An 18662-nucleotide genomic window follows, 5' to 3' on the forward strand; every position below is an offset into this window, starting at 1 on the left:
GCTTCCAATGTTATCCTAGAGAGAGAGAGAAATTGATTTACTTCAAGGAATTAATTAACTCACACGATTGTGGAGAATGGCAAGTTCCTGTCTTTCAGGTGGCAGGCTTATGTCCCAAAATCCATAGGTCAGGGAGAATGAAGACTGAGAGAGTTCTGGAAAAATGTCTATTTATAGTTTGGAGGCAAAATACACCCTAGGGAAACTCCGTTTTTGCTCTTAAGGCTGGCAACTGATTGATTGAGGCCGGTCAACATTATGGAAGGTAATCGGCTTTATTTAAGGCCAACTGATTTAATCACATGTAGCTGCTTCATAGTGGCATCTAGACTAGCATTTGGCCAAACAACTGGGCACCATAGCCTAACCATGTTGAAACATAAAATTAACCATCCAAAAACCAAAAAAAACAAAACCAGTTACCATCTAGTTGATTCTGACTCATGGCGATCCCATCTGTGTCAGAGTAGAATAGTGTTCCATAGGGTTTTAAATGGCTGGTTTTTTGGAAGTAGATTACCAGGCATTTCTCTTGCAGTACCTCTACCCCACCCCCCCCCACCTCCCCCCAAGTGCCGTCGAGTCAGGTGGACTCAAATTGCCAACCTTTGAGTTAGCAGCTGAGCACTTAACTGTTTTCGCTACCCAGGGACACCAAAATTAACCATCACAGCTAGTTCATTGTAGGCTTTCAGTAAAAGTTGTTGGATGAATGAATGAATAATAAAAGAATAAGTTAATTCTGTGCCTTTTGTAATTTCTCCCCGTCGCTCTTCTTTTCTGCCTGTTCAGATCCCATTCAGTCTGCAAGGTGTCACTCACCCCCACCTCTTCTCAACACCATTCTCTAGTGACTACATTTTATAATCATCTCTCCCTTCTTACTGTGTTCATTGCTAGGATCTACAGTTTGGCACTTAATTGTTTTATCTTTACTATCTGTGCTTCCCAGATAGCCTATGTCCCTAAGGACAAAGAACATACAGGTCCTCCAGACATAAGACGTATGTATGGTCCACACTTACCACCATCCAGGTTTTTTGTTTGTTTTTGCGTCTTATCGTTAATAATACGTACTACATATAGTGTTGTAGCACATAGTTTGCTGATGTTACCATTCTCGTGGAGCGCTGATGGCGCAGTGGTTAAGAGCCCGGCTGCTAACCAAAAGGTCAGCAGTTCAAATCCACTGGCCACACCTTGGAAACCCCATGACTCAGTTCTGCTCTGTCCTATAGGTTTGCTATGAATCACAATCAGGTTGACAACAATGAGTTTTTTTTTTTATCATTCTCATGCCAACCCCCAAAGACAGATAAAGATTGGATTTAGAAAGATGCTGGTAATAAAAGACAATAATAATGAAAACTAAAAAAAAAAAAAAATTGAGGTATTTAATTTACGTTAGAACCGACTTAAGACAGAGCATGGAATCCCATTGTAAGTCAGGGACTACCTGTATGTATTTTAAGGTACTTGGTACCAGCTCCCTATACTCCTCCGCTCCATCCAATAACACACTGCATTAGGACCTAACTTGTAACCCAGTGATTCCAGGTACATATCTGCAAATTAAATGAATTAAGCACTGCCATTGCATTTCAAGACAAGCAGACTGGAATAAAAAATCAGTCTTCACATGTTTCCTGGTATATTTTAGAAGCACATAAATTATGTCAAAATTAGTCAACAACTTTTTGTGATTATCATATGAAAGATGAACAAGTTAACAAAGCCAAGTAGGCAAATTGAAAAGAACTCCAACCCCCCACCCCCCCACTTTCTCCTTCTTGTTTTTGTTTTTAATTATGAGAATGATGTATTTGTTTGAGGAACAGCCTTGAGAATCTATTGCTATGAGCCCGAGCCTGGCCCTGGCGTCCGCCTGACACTGGATGCTGGGCTCTTTCTACATTCCGAACAACCTCCCTTTATGAGAATCATGATATTGAAACTGTTTACCAGATGCAGTGATAGGAGGGGTTTTTTTTTTCCCCCTGAGATATTTAATTTAGTTTTAAAAGCCTGGATTGGTTTAGCTCTTTGGCAAAGGAAGATTGAAGCGCATGATCCCTCAAGCTTCCCTCTTATCACACACAATATTCTCCCTTGAATAGTTTCATAAACTGTCAGATTGTAACCTGCCTGCTACCACTGGGCGCTCTTTGTTTTAAACTCGGAATTTTGTATTAAAAACGAGTCACTTCCTAGGAACAAAATACCTGTAATAAATGCTGTAACTCTTTGAACTCTAATTACTGGGTGCCAGGTGTTAAAGAGAAAAAGGAAAGTGATTTGCCTGCTGTAAAATGACCTCTTCGGGAGATGAAAGTGTTTGGGTGATGAGTTTTTCCTCAGCAGCTAACCAGCCTAACCAGATAGCTAGCTAGACTCATCAACAGGATCTGCCAAGGAGGGAGAGACTTGGGTAGGTTACAGCCCAGGAGCGTCTACATGACTCTTCCTCAAGAGAAACCATTTTGTAGAACTGTTACTTCTCACTCCATCCTTTTTTTTTTTTTTTTTCCTTTGAGTTCACTTTAATAATTTCTCTTACTTTTTTCCTTCGGATCCTCATGGTCATATATCAACTGTCCAATAACCGCATGTTTCCGGTTTCTCTTTAGCTTCCACTGCTTTTGGTGGTATCAGATCAGATCTCATGGCGTGATCTAGCTTTCCACTCCCTGAAGACTGCACCTCTCACAATGAGGTCTGCTTAATTTTTTAAATGAAGCTGACCTAATTTTTCTAACCTTCTTTTTTGTCGTTAAAAATGTGAAAATCTATCCAAGATCACTTTCTGTGCCAGAATTTCATCTTAACCTTAGGCATGAACTACAAATCCATTATAGATGTAGCCACTGTGTAGAAGGCCCTTACACAGGCGTTGAAGAGCCTCTTCCCCTTCACCCCCACCACACACACACACCATAGCAAGGTACTTTGAATGCCCCCAGATGCTATTTTCATTTATCTAATTGTGGTTGGTTGGATTTACACCAAACGTCAGAGGTTTCTTTTCTACTTCCTTCCCACAATGCTTCTCGCCTTTTGGTATAATTTCTGAAGGTCGTACGCCTATAATTTTTATTAAATTTCTTAATCCCCCCCTCAAATATGATATATTTTTACTCGACAAATTATTTCTCTACTTCATTCCATTCCTTTCATTTAAAAAAACAAAACACTTGCCTTCTAGGCTCTTCTTGGTTCAGATTTCAGTTATCCTTCCAGTCATAAGCAGTAGGGCTTTTTTCTTTTTAGTTTTAAAAAAGATTTTCAAAAATAAGTTCTCATGACTTGTCAAACAGGAGTGTAAATTAAATTTAAAGGTCGACTCAAAAGAGTTATCGACCAACTACTGTCAAAATTAGGGAATAATTGGGATCTCTTCTAAAAACATATTGAAGAGAGAACACGCCATGTTTGATTTGGGTATATTATTTTAGTGACGTTTCAGCTGCTTTCAGATATTTTGAATCACTGGAAGTAGTGAATTCTATCCCATTTCTGAATTTTTAATTTTTTTATGTAACCAGAGATAATAGTGAAGTTAAACATGAAAAGAACTTAACTGGTACAAGGTATAATTACAAACTGGTAGGCATGATTTCCTTAAGTCTTCCGTGCAAATCAATTATACTACAGAAGGATGTTTGTGAATTATCATCAAGGATTAGAAAGACAGTTCCAACAGGTTCCGAGAAAAATGACTGTCCAAAATACACAAGTGCTCATTCCATCCCAAACGCACCCTACCATTCCTGCTCTTTAAGTAACACTTTTCTTCCCACAAGCTGCTAAACTCCTTGCAGACAAGGATCACATCCTATGAGTCTTAATGTCCTAACACCTACCATAATGACTCAGCCATAGTCAAATGTGTTGTTGGATTCCAGAGAACCCTGCATTTTTCTCATGGTCAGAAAGGCATTGTTGACAACGTGAGTTTCCTTCTTGCCTCATTTTTCACTGGAAACCACCAGAAACCGAATTCTTCCTTTAAAGAGATTGTGTCAGAACTGTCTGTTGATAAGATCTCTCCTCCTTGGTTTGTGCTGGCCTAGAGAGCCTTCCAAGGCCTGAAAGCTTGATACTAAGGGGAATGAAACAGACATGCAAATTATGTCGTTGTGTGGCCGGGACCTAAAGAGCAGGAAGCACATCAACTAAATGAAGTTAAGTAAATGGTGCCTTTCCTTTCTGTGTTGTCTTTAAATTTGTCAGAGGCATTTTAATTCACAATTTAGTTCTTATATAAGGCAGAGCAGTAATAGCCCAGAGAGGTAATTATGTAAAGAGGCTTAGCTAACAACATCCCTACTCCTATGTTTTCTCCAAAAAAGTGTAAGTGGCCTTTCTAACCACCACAGCATTTTCCATAAAATAGTTTTAATTAGATTCACGTGTTGAGCAACTGCTGTGTTCCAGGCACTCGGCTAAGTGCTGGTGGTAACAGCCACGTAAAAGATGGTGGTGGTTGGTCCCTGACTCAGTAGAATGTGAAGGCCATAATTGACTAGGCAAATATAAATGGAAGAACATAGTTTTTTTAAATCAATTACCAAATTATTAATTATCGAATGTCTCAACGCACTAGAAAGTCACTAAGGTCCAGAGAACATAAGGATTGGCTTGAGGTAAGGTGAGTTTAAGCAGTGGGCCTTCTATTTTCCAACCCAGTCTTAAACACGTCTTGTCTCCTACCTAGGCAGTTAAGTAAGTCCTGTGTGTACCATGGGAGTCCTGTCTTCCTGACATCAGAGGAGAGTTATGCCAGTTACTTGTTATACATACATTGCCTTGGAAATGTACTTTGTGCCTGTCACCATAGTAATTCCGTGAAAATGATCTCAGCAGCCACTCAAAATCATTTCTACAAAACAAATTATAGCTATAATTAACTTCCTGAATTTACTCTGCCGTATAAATTTGTTCAGACCTCAGTGTTTCTTTTTAAAAGGTTAAATGAATGGAACAATCCAACATGAACCCAACTTCCATATTCCACGAAAGCTTTCACTCATTTTATGAGATGCCGACATGGAAAGTACAATTCAGTTAAGAGATTATTTCAGCATCTTTTTGCGAAGTGTGACAAGAATCAACACTTCAGGATGCGCCAATGCTATCATGATCGAACCTCATTTATAGAGTGGCTTTTATCCAAGCAAATGTGAAGTGCAGAAAGTGCTGTTAAGTGCCTCAACTTCTGTAAGCCCAGGATGAGGGCAGAGCATGGGGTTGGGACTTCTGCAGGCAGAGAATCCCCACGCTGGCCCCTGCTCGACAGGGTCGTGCACCTTTGAAAAAATGCAGTGCTTGGTTCTTGGCACGTTTTACCTGCTTCACAAATTGTCTGCAACGTATCTTCAATCCCGGTGTGGCTTCTCTGCCATCCAGACCTTCCTCTAGGAGAAAATAGTTTGTATGTCTTTGGTTTGTTTGGAGACTTGTTGTTGTTGCTTGGGTTTTCGTTTGCCTTGGTTTGGTTTGCTTTTGGTTCTAGATGATGTGTGTTGCAAGTAGCAGTGCTAAATATGATGCCTTTCAGCCTTTTTTCTTTCACTAAACTAGGTTAATTTAGCATTTTCACTCCACGTGAATTGAGCCTTTCTACTACCCAAATGAGCAAAGGCAAAAGGAGTGTCAAGCAAGAACTTCAGTTACTGTCCTTTTAATCACATATGTATGGCTTATCTTCAGTGGCCATTTCCTTGCCTTGAACTATGATGACACCCGGGCAGCGAACACATAGAAGAAAGCCAGGCTAGCAGCAAGCCTTGGGTATATGTTACTTACTGTTACTTGACGTGAACCATACTAATGTTGGAAGGGGGCCATGAAGAGGGAAGAATACCGTTCTTGCAAATTTGTCTTTGCACTGTAAACGTTTTAGGTATTCAGCTAACATCTTGGTAGTGCCCTGGAATCACAGAGAAACATCACTGATTTTTTATTTTTTTAGGGCAGCCTCTAAGCACCATAAGTAGTTTTCAGTTGCAGGTGTGTTCTCTGTTGCCCTCTAACTGAACATGTTTCTTCAGGGAGCTCGGTGCCTCCTTCTAAACTGGAGAGAGACTGATCAAGGTTCCTACCGTGCAGTGTGACAGGTGATTTTCCTTCTTCTTGAGCTGGTTCTTTAAATCCTCCAGTGCAAATATACATCTATGTTAAAAACGGAGTGGCAACGAGTAATCTGTTCGGTTCATCTTCAGGAAACAGAAAGCCACAATTTCTCTTTACCACAGGAACACCACAGTACTTTGTACGCAAAATTAGCACCCTTTGTTCTGACCTCTGTGTATGGCATTAAGTAAGTGGTTTGTTGGGTAACTTACTTCTGAGCAAGCTTGCCAATGTGTATTTAAAGTCCTCTGCTTCCTCTGGAATAAATTCTTGTATGCAGTAGTTAAATAAATGGGAATCTCTTGTCTTTCAACATATATGTTCAAGATTTTCAATGCAAGGAGCTGATAAATGAGAAAACTCCATCTCTGTAGCCAGTTGATTTTGCATTTATGGTATGATCAGCTGATTTGTAGAATGAGATACAGATCAACTCTCAGAACATGGGCTTGTTAACACCATCAGAAAATTGAGACCGCTCCAAGACCATTCTAAGATATTTCCTAAAATTTCAGGTCTAGTCCATTTTTATTTCCTTCCTGCCTCACATGCCCAGATTCTCCAAGTCTTCCCCTCTTCCCTCTCCAGCCAGTTTTATAATTAAAGATGTCAGGTTGATTCTATCAGTCAGTAGAGAGCTGACTGCCAGCTAGAGAATCACTGGTGTGCATGGGGTAAGGCCAGTAGGATACTGACTAGTCACTTTGCAGGCAGATACTTTTTTTGTCTTAAAGAATTTGATAACCAGAAACCAAACCGGTTGTTGCTGAGTTGATTCTGACTCACAGCGACTCCATAGGTCAGAGTAGAACTGCCCTATAGGGTTTCCAAGGAGTGGCTGGTGGGTTCAAAGTGCAGACCTTTTGGTTGGAAGCCAAACGCTTAACCCCTGCACCGTATACCTCCAAAAGGGCAGTAGTTCTTTGTTAAAATCAGATTTAGCTCTAGTAGTCTATGATTGCATGAATCTTATGAACTTAATAACAGTATTTATTTTTAACATTTAGTTTCAGATTTAAGGATGTCATTCATATGGAAACAACAATAATAAGAATAGATAGATAGCTGCTGTCAAGTCGACTCCAACTCATGGCGACCTTATGTATGTACAGCAGAACAAAATGTTGCCTGGTCCTGTATCATCCTCATGTTTGAGTCCATCATTGTGGCTACCGTGCCAGTCTGTCCCACATGGGTATCCCTCGCCGTCTCTGGCCCTCTACTTCACCAAATATGATGTCCTTCTCTAGCAATCAGTCCCTCCGGATGACATGTCAAAGCAAGTGAATCAGACAGTGTTCTGTTGTGATCCATAAAGTTTTCAATTGGCTAATTTTTGGAAGCAGATCACCAAGCCTTTTTTTCTAGTCTTTCTTAGTCTGGAAGCTCCACCGAAACCTGTCCATCGTGAGTGACCCTGCTGGTATTTGAAATACTGTTCCAGCCTCATAGCAACATGCAAACCACCATAGCATGACAAACTGATAGAGGAGTGATGGACTAGTAAGAATGGTATTTAAATAGTGCTAAAACAAAATCTAATTTTAGAAAATCCATCTATCCCACCAACAAATATTAAGGACTATTTGCCAGGTACTCTTTTAGGTACTGTGGCAGAAATAAAGATAAGACATAGTCCTTGCCCAAGGTAGGTGATAACAACTAAATATTTGTGCTATTGTTAAGTTATAACAAGCTCTGCACCAGACATTCACTGTCAGGTATACCAGCACTCCTGTGTCTTGTATTTGGACACAAATAAATATGTTGAAGGCCTATCTATTTCCAATTCCATTAATGCTCTCACTCTTACGTTAAATTTTATTATTCACGAGTTATTTACTTTGCATATTCACTTTGTAATTGTGTATTTTGAAACCAAATCTGGTGTCCCATCCTCTCCAGGGCAAATAGGAGCATAGTCACTCTTTGAAATCGTCAGGATACCTCTCAGAAAAGGATATACCAAATTATGTCATTCTCAACGCCACAAATTATTTTTTGTACTTTGGGAGAATGGAAAGGCAATGGAATATAACATTTTCGAAATGACAAAATTATACGGATAGAGAACAGATCTATGGTTGCTAGGGATTAGGGTTGGGAGGGGGGGTAGCAAAAGGGAATTTCTCTGTGGTGACGGAGGAGTTCTGTATCCTGATTGTGGTGGTAATTCCATGATGTGATAAAATTTCATAGAACTGTATGTTGTTGTTGTGTGCCATTGAGTCCATTCGAACTCATTTTCAGAATTGCCCCATGGGGTTTCCAAGGCTGTAATGTTTATGAAAGGATTGCCACATCTTTCTCCCTCAGAGTGGCTGGTGGGTTCAAACTGTCAGCCTTTTGGTTAGCAGTCAAGTGCTTAACCACTGCACCACCAGGGCTCCATAGAACCATATACAATACACCACCCCCCCAAAAAAATGGATGTACATAAAAACTGTTGAAATCCAAATAAGTTCTATAGTTTAGTTAACAGAATCAGATCAATGTCAGTTTCCTGGTTTTGATAATGTACTCTGGGGTGAAGCATACATGGGAAGTCTCTGTAGTATTTTTGCAACTGCTTGTGAGTCTAAAATTATTTCAAAATTAAAAGTTTTTTTTTTTTAAGGGAATGAGAAAGTATTATAAAAAAAATCAGATAAATTAAAAGTTAAGGGGACTAAACACTGGGAATATCTGACCTTAGACATTGTTACTTTGGTAAACTAGAAGTCACCTGGCTTTACATTAACCATGAATGAGTTAGACTTTGGGCAGAATTTAGGGCATGTTATGGTGCTGTCTTCTCAAAGGGGAAAAAGGAAATTCATTTCAGGAAAAGACTTTTATATCCTGCAAAAAGGCAAGAAAACACATCCTGACCTCACATGCAACTCTGTTATATTTTTATTTATAAAAGTAAGATCTTTATAAATAGCTAAAAAACTCTTTGCTTTAAACTCCTTTTTTTACCAGCCAGATCTGCTAAGCAAGCAGATGGTAGGAGACAAATTTGAATTTCTCTTCCTTTTCCCTCCTTCAACTTTTTGAATGAATTCTAAGTGACAGTCAGAGAAGTAAGAAGAGAAGTAGGGTGATGAGGTAATCTGTAGATGTATATCCTTGTTCTGAATAATGGCAGGTTGACTTTATCCATCTGCTTCTCAGACTTCTCTACTACCTTCTGATATTTTTCTTTTTCTCCTTCATTTCTCTCTTTGAAATTTTGCCCATCCCTTTGTATAGGCAGATTTGGTGTGATGGTGTAACTGACATTCTCATTGTGTCTTCCCTCCTCAGCTATCTTAATGACTTGGACCGCGTAGCCGACCCTGCCTATCTGCCTACTCAACAAGATGTGCTTAGAGTTCGAGTCCCCACCACAGGGATCATCGAATACCCTTTTGACTTACAAAGTGTCATTTTCAGGTAGTAACCAAGTCGATAAAACCCACTTCCCAGCTCTTATACCTTGAGTACATTTAGTGATCTCCGTAAATTTTGAAATCATATGGAAAAATATTAAGATATTAAAACATTATAGCCTTTGTGTCCATTATTATCGTTAGTTGCCAACAAGTTAATTCCGATTCATGGTGTTAGATACACAAATTTATAATATACTCCTGAAAGAGGAAGGAGAGGAAAGATGTAGAGGTGGGTTTCAGTTTAGATCACCAAGAAGTTAATGAAATGTTAGTTTGCTGGTGGTCGGACAAGATGAGTTATTGAAACATTGGTCCTAACTATAATTTTTTTTTAATTATTTTCTCTATGAGGACAATGTATATATTTTTCAAATTAAGTAAGAGACCTATTAACAATAGAAATTATGTTATCAGAAGCATTCATGTTGATGTTTCCTCCAACTCTTGGGAGAGACCAATCCAAAATTTCTCAGTAGCAATTTAAAAAATATGATATTTTATATCCATAAAATAAAGTTGCTTGAAATTTTTCAAGTGATTCTGAAAACAGGTTAATTAACCTAATCTAAATTTATGTAACAAAATAGAATGGAAATACATTACCTCTTCCTTCAACGTTGCCATTCTTTCTGGGTGGTACTTCAGCAGAAGCATTCTATATATTTTTTTTTTCTGAGACTTAAAAAAAAATGAACAATACTGATATACTTTCATTTAATCTTTTATTACACAATCACTCAATTGTACTTTTAATTAGAATACAAACCTCATGGTGCTTTGAGAAATGAAGCCGTGTCATCTCTAATGGTTTACCAGTGTGAATGTCTCTGGGCATAGAAGGTTGGATTCCTCAGGAGAGCCCATCCCACTGAAGAAGACTAAGCACAATACTGAGTTATGAAGTAGGAGTTCAGCTGCCGTATAATTTAGATTAGCAGGCCATCCATCAGTCCCTGCCAAGGCACTGTGTGTTTTATTCTCATCAGTCTCTGCACCTGAGGTCACATCTGGCTGTCATATACTGCTCAAATAGACATAACTATAAAGTGGGTGACATTTTGGCAATATTTCTGCACCTCGGTTTTTCTCACCTATAAAAAATGTTTGGCTTAGATGATCCTCAAGGTACCTTTAGTATTCTGTCATACTTAAGTTTTGAATTTATAGCATTTAGAGAGCTTTCATTTGAGACACCCACATTTCCTCCCTCTTATTACCATAGTGTAGAATATTTTCAGAAAGCAGATGTCATTTCATGGGGCCTAGTGTGATAGCATTTCACAAAGGGAGCATTTCATATAAATGGGTAGCATGTTATTCACACGATGGCATCAGAGAGGAGCCAGCATTTTAATATTTCTAAAAACCTGAGAATTAGAGTTCTGATGTCCTTAGCATATAGATCTCCCTGGATGCATACTTCTGCCTCTCAGATGCTCTTCTGCACCTTGGAAAACTTGTAGAAGCAGCAGTCACAGGAAGATCCTTGATTTCTTGTATAGAGTTAATACTGTAAGGCGGAAAAACACCAGGAGCAAGCAACTACAGTTTCAACAAATGCTTAAACAGCTCTGCTCTCACTTTTATACCTACCGCAGTATATTCTCTGAGAGCATTTTATCCTGCCAACATTGTGGACATTTCAATCAAAATATGGATTCAGCAAATCAAGGAAACTCTGATGGATTGGATTCAGTGCCAGACACTGTGCCAAATATTTTCATATATACTTTATTATTCCAATGAATCCATGTATAGTGTTGGTTCCTGAGCAGTAACTCACAGACTATGTTACAAGCACAGACTTGATGTGTTAAAAAAAAAAAAAACCCTTAAAATAGTTCAATGATGGCCCTTGTATGGCACCTTGTAACATCTTGATGTTTTCTACAACACTTCACTTCCAGCAGGTTAGCCACTTGACAAGGCTAATAAAAAAAAAAAAAGGCTAATAGCACCATGTTATTCAAGATGGCTAGACCAGTCCAAAATTATTACTGTTATTGGGGGGGAGCCCCAAATGCTCATATTTAGTTGGAGCATCATAGACACACCCCCATATCGAAATATATAGCATCTTATGTCTTTTAAATGTGCCTGCAGACATTTCTAGCATTCTTGAGAAATACATGAAGACCTTTACTCTCATTTTACAGGAAAAGAAACTAAAGTTTAGCATTTGCCGTTAGGGCTTAGCACAAGTAAAACTTGTCCTGTTTTTGACCCTTCAGTGCTGTGATTAAATAAAACACACCATTTTGCTTAGTGCACAGGTAAGGGTATTTTTCACAGTTATAATTTTCACACACATCTGGTAAATCTCGAGTAACCACAGTGATTTATTACCCAGAATGTCTCAACTTTGCTAGATGACAGAAGATGAGTAGATGCTCAGGGAATGTAAATTTTCATTGAATTGACTTGGATGCCATTCAGTATCTTTCCTAAGTGTGTAAGTGAAGCTATATTTGTATTGATTTTAATTTTTTTTCCTTTATATGTGATTAATGGAAATATTATTAAACTTGCAGAATGGTGGATGTAGGAGGCCAAAGGTCAGAGAGAAGAAAATGGATACACTGCTTTGAAAATGTCACCTCTATCATGTTTCTAGTAGCACTTAGTGAATATGATCAAGTCCTGGTGGAGTCAGACAATGAGGTAAGTGCTCCTTGGACAGACAGTGGATGATCATTTTAATACCTGATACATATAAATTGTAGGAGGTGGTGTGTGAGGCATGGGGTTAGCTGACTCTACTCATTTCTTGGTGGTTGATTTGGGGGGTTTTAAACCAAAAAGCTAATATACATCTCTCTATTCCACGTGGTACACTCAGAGCTGTAAGATCTTCTTTCAAATGTATGAGCAGGTTCTTGAGTTCAGGTCTAATTAGCTCCTGTATGATACTTTTAACACTTACGCAGAGGCTTTGAAACTAATAACACAGAAATCCCAAGGCTAATCCTCAGGTCATTTTATGGGCTTCTTCTTGCAGGATAGAGTTGGGGAGCATTGGAGTGAGTCACCCTGTTTGGTTTTGTTTTCATTTTGTTTAAATCATTGTGTGGATGGGTGGGTCTCAAGGAGCATTGAAAACCTCTTTTGGCAAATGTGAATGACTTTGCAGCTGGGCTGTAAATCAGTTCATTGTGGAGTCATGAAGAGCCCTGGTGATGTGGCCTTTCTGTTCCTACAGAATTCTGTAGCTTGTTGCAGAATTTCATTTCTTCTTAGCATTGAGTGGTTGAAGAAGTATCCTTGCTAGGCCTATCCAGAGGACTGATGCGATATTGTCTTCTTCCGATTACGTGCTAACTTGACAGATATAAACATGGATTTTGAGGATGTTAAAGTCTTGATGAGTCAGAGTTGATTTTTTTAGGAAAATGAAGGGACATAGAAACCATGCCTTTGAGCTGAAGTTCAGGGTGTGCGCATGTGCTGGGCAAGTAGAGGAGGTGCTATTGATATCCTCTAGAAGCACAGACTGCAGACTGACATGCCAGTAACAACAAGAAAAAAAACCCAAAACCATTGCCATCGAGTCGATTCTGACTCGTAGGGACCCTATAGGGCAGAGTAGAACTGCCCCATGGAGTTTCTAAGTGGCTGGTGGATTTGAACTGCTGACGTTTTTGGTTAGCAGCTGAGTTCTTAACCACTGTGCCATCAGGGCTCCAACATACCAATAGTAAGTATTAAATATCCTTTGAATAGGGTAGAAAATAAAGAGAAGTGTGATGTTCCCCACAGCTGATTAAAATAAACTCTGGCATAGGAAAATGGAGTTTTTTAAAACCATTTTTAAGTGTACAATTCAGTGACATTAATTACATTCACCATGTTGTGCGAGCATCACCACTATCTACTTGCAAATGTTTTCATCAACCTCAACAGAAACTCAGTACCCTTGTCTTAGTTTCTTAGTGCTGCTGTAACAAATACCACAAGTGAGTGACTTTAGTGAACAGAAATTTATTTTCTCACATTTTAGGAGGATAGAAGTCTGAATTCACGGCACTGGCTCTAGGGGAAGGCTTTCTCTCTTTGTTGGCTCTGGGGGAAGGGCCTTGTCTCTTTTCAGGTTCCTGGTCATCTTCCTGTGACCTGGCATCTATCTTCCTCCATCTATGCTTACTTTCTTCTGTGCCTGATCTCCTCTTTTATATCTCAAAAAGTGATTGGTTGAAGTACACTCTACACTAATAATGGCCTCATTAGCATAACAAAGAAACCACTATTCCCAAATGGGATTCTATCCACAAGTATAAGGGTGAGGATTAAGAACCCAATTTTGGGGAGACACAATTCAATGCATAATAACCCTTTAAGCAATAGCTCCCCACTTCCCCTTCCCCCAACCCTTAGTAACTACTAATCAACTTTGGTCTCTATGTATTTGCCTGGTGTAGATATTTTGCCTAAGTGGGATCATACAATATTTGTCCTTTTGTGTCTGATTTATTTCACTCAGCATAATGTTTTCAAGGTTCATTCATGTATCCGAACTTCACTTCTCGTTATGGCTGAACAATATTACATTGTATGTACGTACCACATGTTGTTTATCCATTCATCTGTTGATGGACACTTGGGTGTTTCCTCCTTTTGGCTATTGTGAGTAATGCTATAATGAACATTGGTGTACAAGTCTCTGAACTTCACGCTTTCAAGTCTTTGGGGCATATAGCTAAGAGTGGAATTGTTGGGTCATAAGCTATTTGTTTTGTTTTGTTTTGAGAAACCACTAAATTGTTTTCCACAGTGGTTGTACCGGTTTACAATTCTACCAGTAGGAGATGAGAGCTTCAGTTTCTCCAGACCCTCACCGACATGTGTTACTTTTCGTTTTTTTGATACTAGCTATCCTAGTCAGTGTGAAGAGATATCTCATTATGGGTTTGATTTTGATTTCCCTAATGACTGGAGGGTCACTCTGAGCCAGAACTGACTGGATGGCACATAACAACAGTGAATAATAACTTTCAGCATCTTTTCATGGGCTTATTGGCCATTTGTACATCTTCTTTGGAGAAATGTCTATTCACGTCCTTTGCCCTCGTTTTAATTGTCTTTTTGTTGTTGAGTTGTAGGAGTTCTTTATATATTTTGGATATTAAAGCCTTTTAGATATATGGTTCCCAAATATTTTCTCCTGATCTGTAGGTTGTCTCTTCACTTTCATGATGAAGTCCCTTGATGAATAAAAGTTTTTAATTTTGATGAAATCCAGTTTATCTGTTTTGCCTTTTGTTGCTCATGCTTTGGGTATCGTATCTAAGAATCTTTTGTGAGAAACTAGGTCCCAAAACTTCACCCCTGTGTTTTCTTCTAATAGTTCTATGGTTTCAGTTCTTATATGTAGGTAATTGATCCATTTTGTGTTAAATTTTCGTGGTATGTGGTATGGGTCCAACTTCTTTCTTTTGTAATTGGAAATCCAGTTGTCCCAGAATGTACTTTTAATGCTATACATGTGTCAGGTACACAAGAATTCCTGGCTTCTTGGTCCTTTTAATTTTTTCCCCCCTGTGGTCCTTCATATCTCCATTAAAATGCATATCCAGTCCTCCATAGCATTTTCTTTTGTATGTAGCCTCGGTAAAGATTCCATGAACTAATATCCCACAAAAATATGAATTAACTTCTTATATATTCTAGAACTTTTCTTGGGTTGTGGGTATATGGGCTTTTGAATCAACCACAGGGCTTCTTTTTAAGAAAGAGGCTTGTTTATTAGCCAGTCCCCTGTAGCTGGAAGGAAAAGTACCTGAAGAGCATACAGACATGTATGAGAATATGTTATTGAAATTTAAATTAGGTAGTTGCCATCAGATTTTTAGCTATAACATCTCTATATCTATATCTTTATATCTCTACCCAGTTGTTGTTGCATAATCCTTGGATGTAGTATTTTGAACATATTACATATTTTGGAAGGAGACATATTACATTTCTGACTTCTTTGAATTTTGAATCAAGACAAAAAAAAATATTTTGAAGGCTTGAGTACTATGTGCTGGGTGCCAAAGATTCTAAAGGGACACACACACACCCCCACAAAAACAATGTTGACCTAAGGAGCTCATAAAGAGATATGCTTTTTATCAGAATAAGGAATACAGGAGAAGGACAGTAACAGTTATACGGGTTATCATTTCTCTTCTTTGGTTTCCCATGCAGTAAAATAGAATTTAAGAAATTTACCAACTACACAGAAGACACAAGAAGCATACTTTTACTTCTTACCTCATTGTTTACAGCATAGCTGGAGGAAGACAAGAGTTTATCAATACAAATTTTATGAGATAAATGTGTCATATCTATACAGAAATATATGCAGTGATTTAATGCTTTTTCAGTTCACTACTTTAAAATTAACAAAATAGAAAAGAAAGTAGATTCCTCAGGCAACTCACCAGCTAATTCTAGCACATAAGTGCAATTCTTCATTTATCTGAACATTATAGGCAAAATCATGTAGATCATTTATTCCCATTTTACCTGATGTTGCTCATAGAGATCAGATTTTTAGGTAAAAGTGTACTATTTTATATTAATTAGAATAAAACAACATTGTTTGGATTCTCAAATGTTATATTTAAAGTTCCCATGGTAACTTGCTATTAAGTGTGTAGGTACTAAGTACGTTTAAAAATATCGTCCAGTTCCTTTGGTTCTTAGGATACGTTGTGGTATTTTGACCAATTACAAATTAATAAATCTATGACTTTTTCATTGGACTCCTAATCACTTGTGAGTATTTTTTAAGCCCAGGTTGTAATTTTGTGAGCTAAAAGTCAAGTTGTATGGTGGTCTTTGTGCAGACCTGAAGTCAAGGCTGATGGTAGCGTTGAAGGTCATTTTAATTAAGCATAAGAAGAAGAAAGCAGCTTATAATTGCTTCAGCTATGTTAGCCACAGACATCACTCTTGGTAATTAGGGAACACTGTCAAAAATATATTTCAGCATTGGGATGTAGTCCTTTGATCGTTTTTGTGTGTAATTATATTAACATATGAAAATATCAGTGCCTCATCCATCTTCTTAAATCATTAAGGAAATCCAGAACTATAGAATTCTAGTTTTCCCAGCCTTCTGTTTTTGGTGAGGCAAAACTGAAGTAAACTCCTGAAACATTTTGTTCTTGATTTTGAAATCTGATGTTCATAAGTTTAATCCAAAGCAGACTTCTTTGTGCCTCCCTTGGTATCCATTTGTGAGAAGAACCTGGGAATGGGTCCTGACAGCCTGCCTTTCTATCCTGGGGAACCATGGAAAATGCATCGCAGACCACAAGCAAAAGCAGCTAAGGGAGGTGGTACAGATGACTGCTCTTGCTTTTAATATTCCTAAAATTGATGTATTCATCTTCAAGAGTTTGTGAATCTTCATGTATTTGTTTCTGTCTGTCTAGATACTTGGCCTTCCTAGTGTTTAGGGAATGAATTTCTTTTCTTTTTTTCTGCTCCAAAGAAGGAAATATATTTTTTAATACAAAACCAAACCCGTTGCTGTCAAGTCAATTCCGACTCATAGCAACCCTATAACACAGAATAGAACTGCCCCTTAGGGTTTCCAAGGAGCAGCTGGTGAATGCAAACTGCCAGCCTTTTGGTTAGCAGCCGAGCTCTTAACCGCTATGCCACCAGGGCTCCTATTTTCTAATAGTGGGCTAGAATACTCCAGGTTGTAGAACGGCATTGATTTGTGTGTTCCCTGTGTCCTCTGTGATAACACACAAGCTCAGAGCCAACTGTTCTGTAATACCTTCATATTTACATTATCCCAATAGTGTCCCAGAAAGCCTGACGCACACAATAAGGCATCCACGTAATATATTTTAATTTATCATGTGTATCCAAAAACTATCACCTAGTCTTTATTTTTCTGGTTTTCTCTTACATGAACATCTGAACACTAATATAATGATGCTTTCTCAACATTGTCTCAAGGACTGAGTGTCTGAATATCTTACAGGCCAAGCTCTTTATAGAATCTCAGAGACAGACTTTTTTCCTCTCCACTTCCTTTAGAGTAGAATTACCCATATGGTTCCAAGTCTGTAGTCTTTACAGAAGCAGACTGCCAGATCTTTCTCCTGCAAAGCAACCGGTGGGTTCGAACCGCCAACATTTGGTTAGCAGCTGAGTGCTTAACCACGGAGCCACCAGGGCTCCTTAATATGCTATGGTTTTATTAAAATATTGAGATAACTCCTTCTACCCAAAAGTCACCTTTGGACTAAGATGGGTCCCCCAACATTCCAAACCAAAAATTTATCCTTCAAACCAGATTCTTGAAATTGCTTAATTGATAAAATAGTAAAAGGAGAAAGGAGACATATATAATACATTAACACTTTGTACTTGGTCAAAACTTGCTTACCTTTAATTGTTGTTTTTGTGCCATGGAGTCGGTTCCTACTCACGGCAACCCATTACCCATTGGAATCTCACCAGCTGACCTCTCTGTGAAGTGGGCAGATCAAGTTTCATTGTATGAAGTGTACTGATGAGGACACAAGAATGTCCAGGGTCACCCAAGGCCACATCCCTGCCCTTCTAGACCATCTTTCTTTCCTCTCCCTCAAGTTGCCTTCCTCTGAGAGGTGAACTCAGAGGAAAAGCCAGAGGAGCTGATAAAGATGGCCAAGAGCAGGGGAATAGAATGAAAATCCTGCCTTTTCTAGAAGAAATCAGAACACCTCTATTTTACCTCCAGATATTTGTTAGACCAAAGTTCCTTTATTAGCTGTTCATTTGATTTTGAACGATCTTAAAACAAATGGTTTAAAATACTCATTTCCTTTGAATGTCTCACCTCTACCAGGTTTTAAAATGAAGCCAACCAAAGTCTGAACATTTTCTTTAAAAGTGTGATACGTGTATTTTGTTGTCCTCTAAAAACTCCAGGTGAGCTTTGGGAATTTTCTTCAGATAAAATTCAACTTTAGGGGGGAAACTGACGGAAAATTGAGCAAGGAAAGAATTCTGAGTCCTAAAGGAAACTTGTAAGTGGTTAGAAGTAGAAGCTTAGGTTGAAATATCTGGTCTCCTTTGTAAGATTGTTAATTGGATTGAGTCTAACACTTCTTTTACCAGCTCGTA

The 18662-nt window shown here is 38.5% G+C and overlaps 1 protein-coding gene across 4 annotated transcripts in view; it reads left to right on the plus strand.

Moving 5' to 3' along the window:
- The window catches only part of GNAQ (G protein subunit alpha q), a 325499-nt gene that overhangs the window by 239559 nt on the left and 67278 nt on the right, over positions 1-18662 (plus strand). For all 4 annotated transcript variants that reach the window (XM_064291202.1, XM_064291203.1, XM_023544734.2 and 1 more), the window contains 2 exons: positions 9421-9549; positions 12080-12209. In XM_064291202.1, coding sequence (XP_064147272.1) covers positions 9421-9549; positions 12080-12209 — 259 coding nt within the window. The remainder of the gene's footprint in view (positions 1-9420; positions 9550-12079; positions 12210-18662) is intronic.

This window comes from Loxodonta africana, chromosome 9 (assembly GCF_030014295.1).
Source record: "Loxodonta africana isolate mLoxAfr1 chromosome 9, mLoxAfr1.hap2, whole genome shotgun sequence".
In the NCBI taxonomy this organism is placed as follows: domain Eukaryota; kingdom Metazoa; phylum Chordata; class Mammalia; order Proboscidea; family Elephantidae; genus Loxodonta; species Loxodonta africana.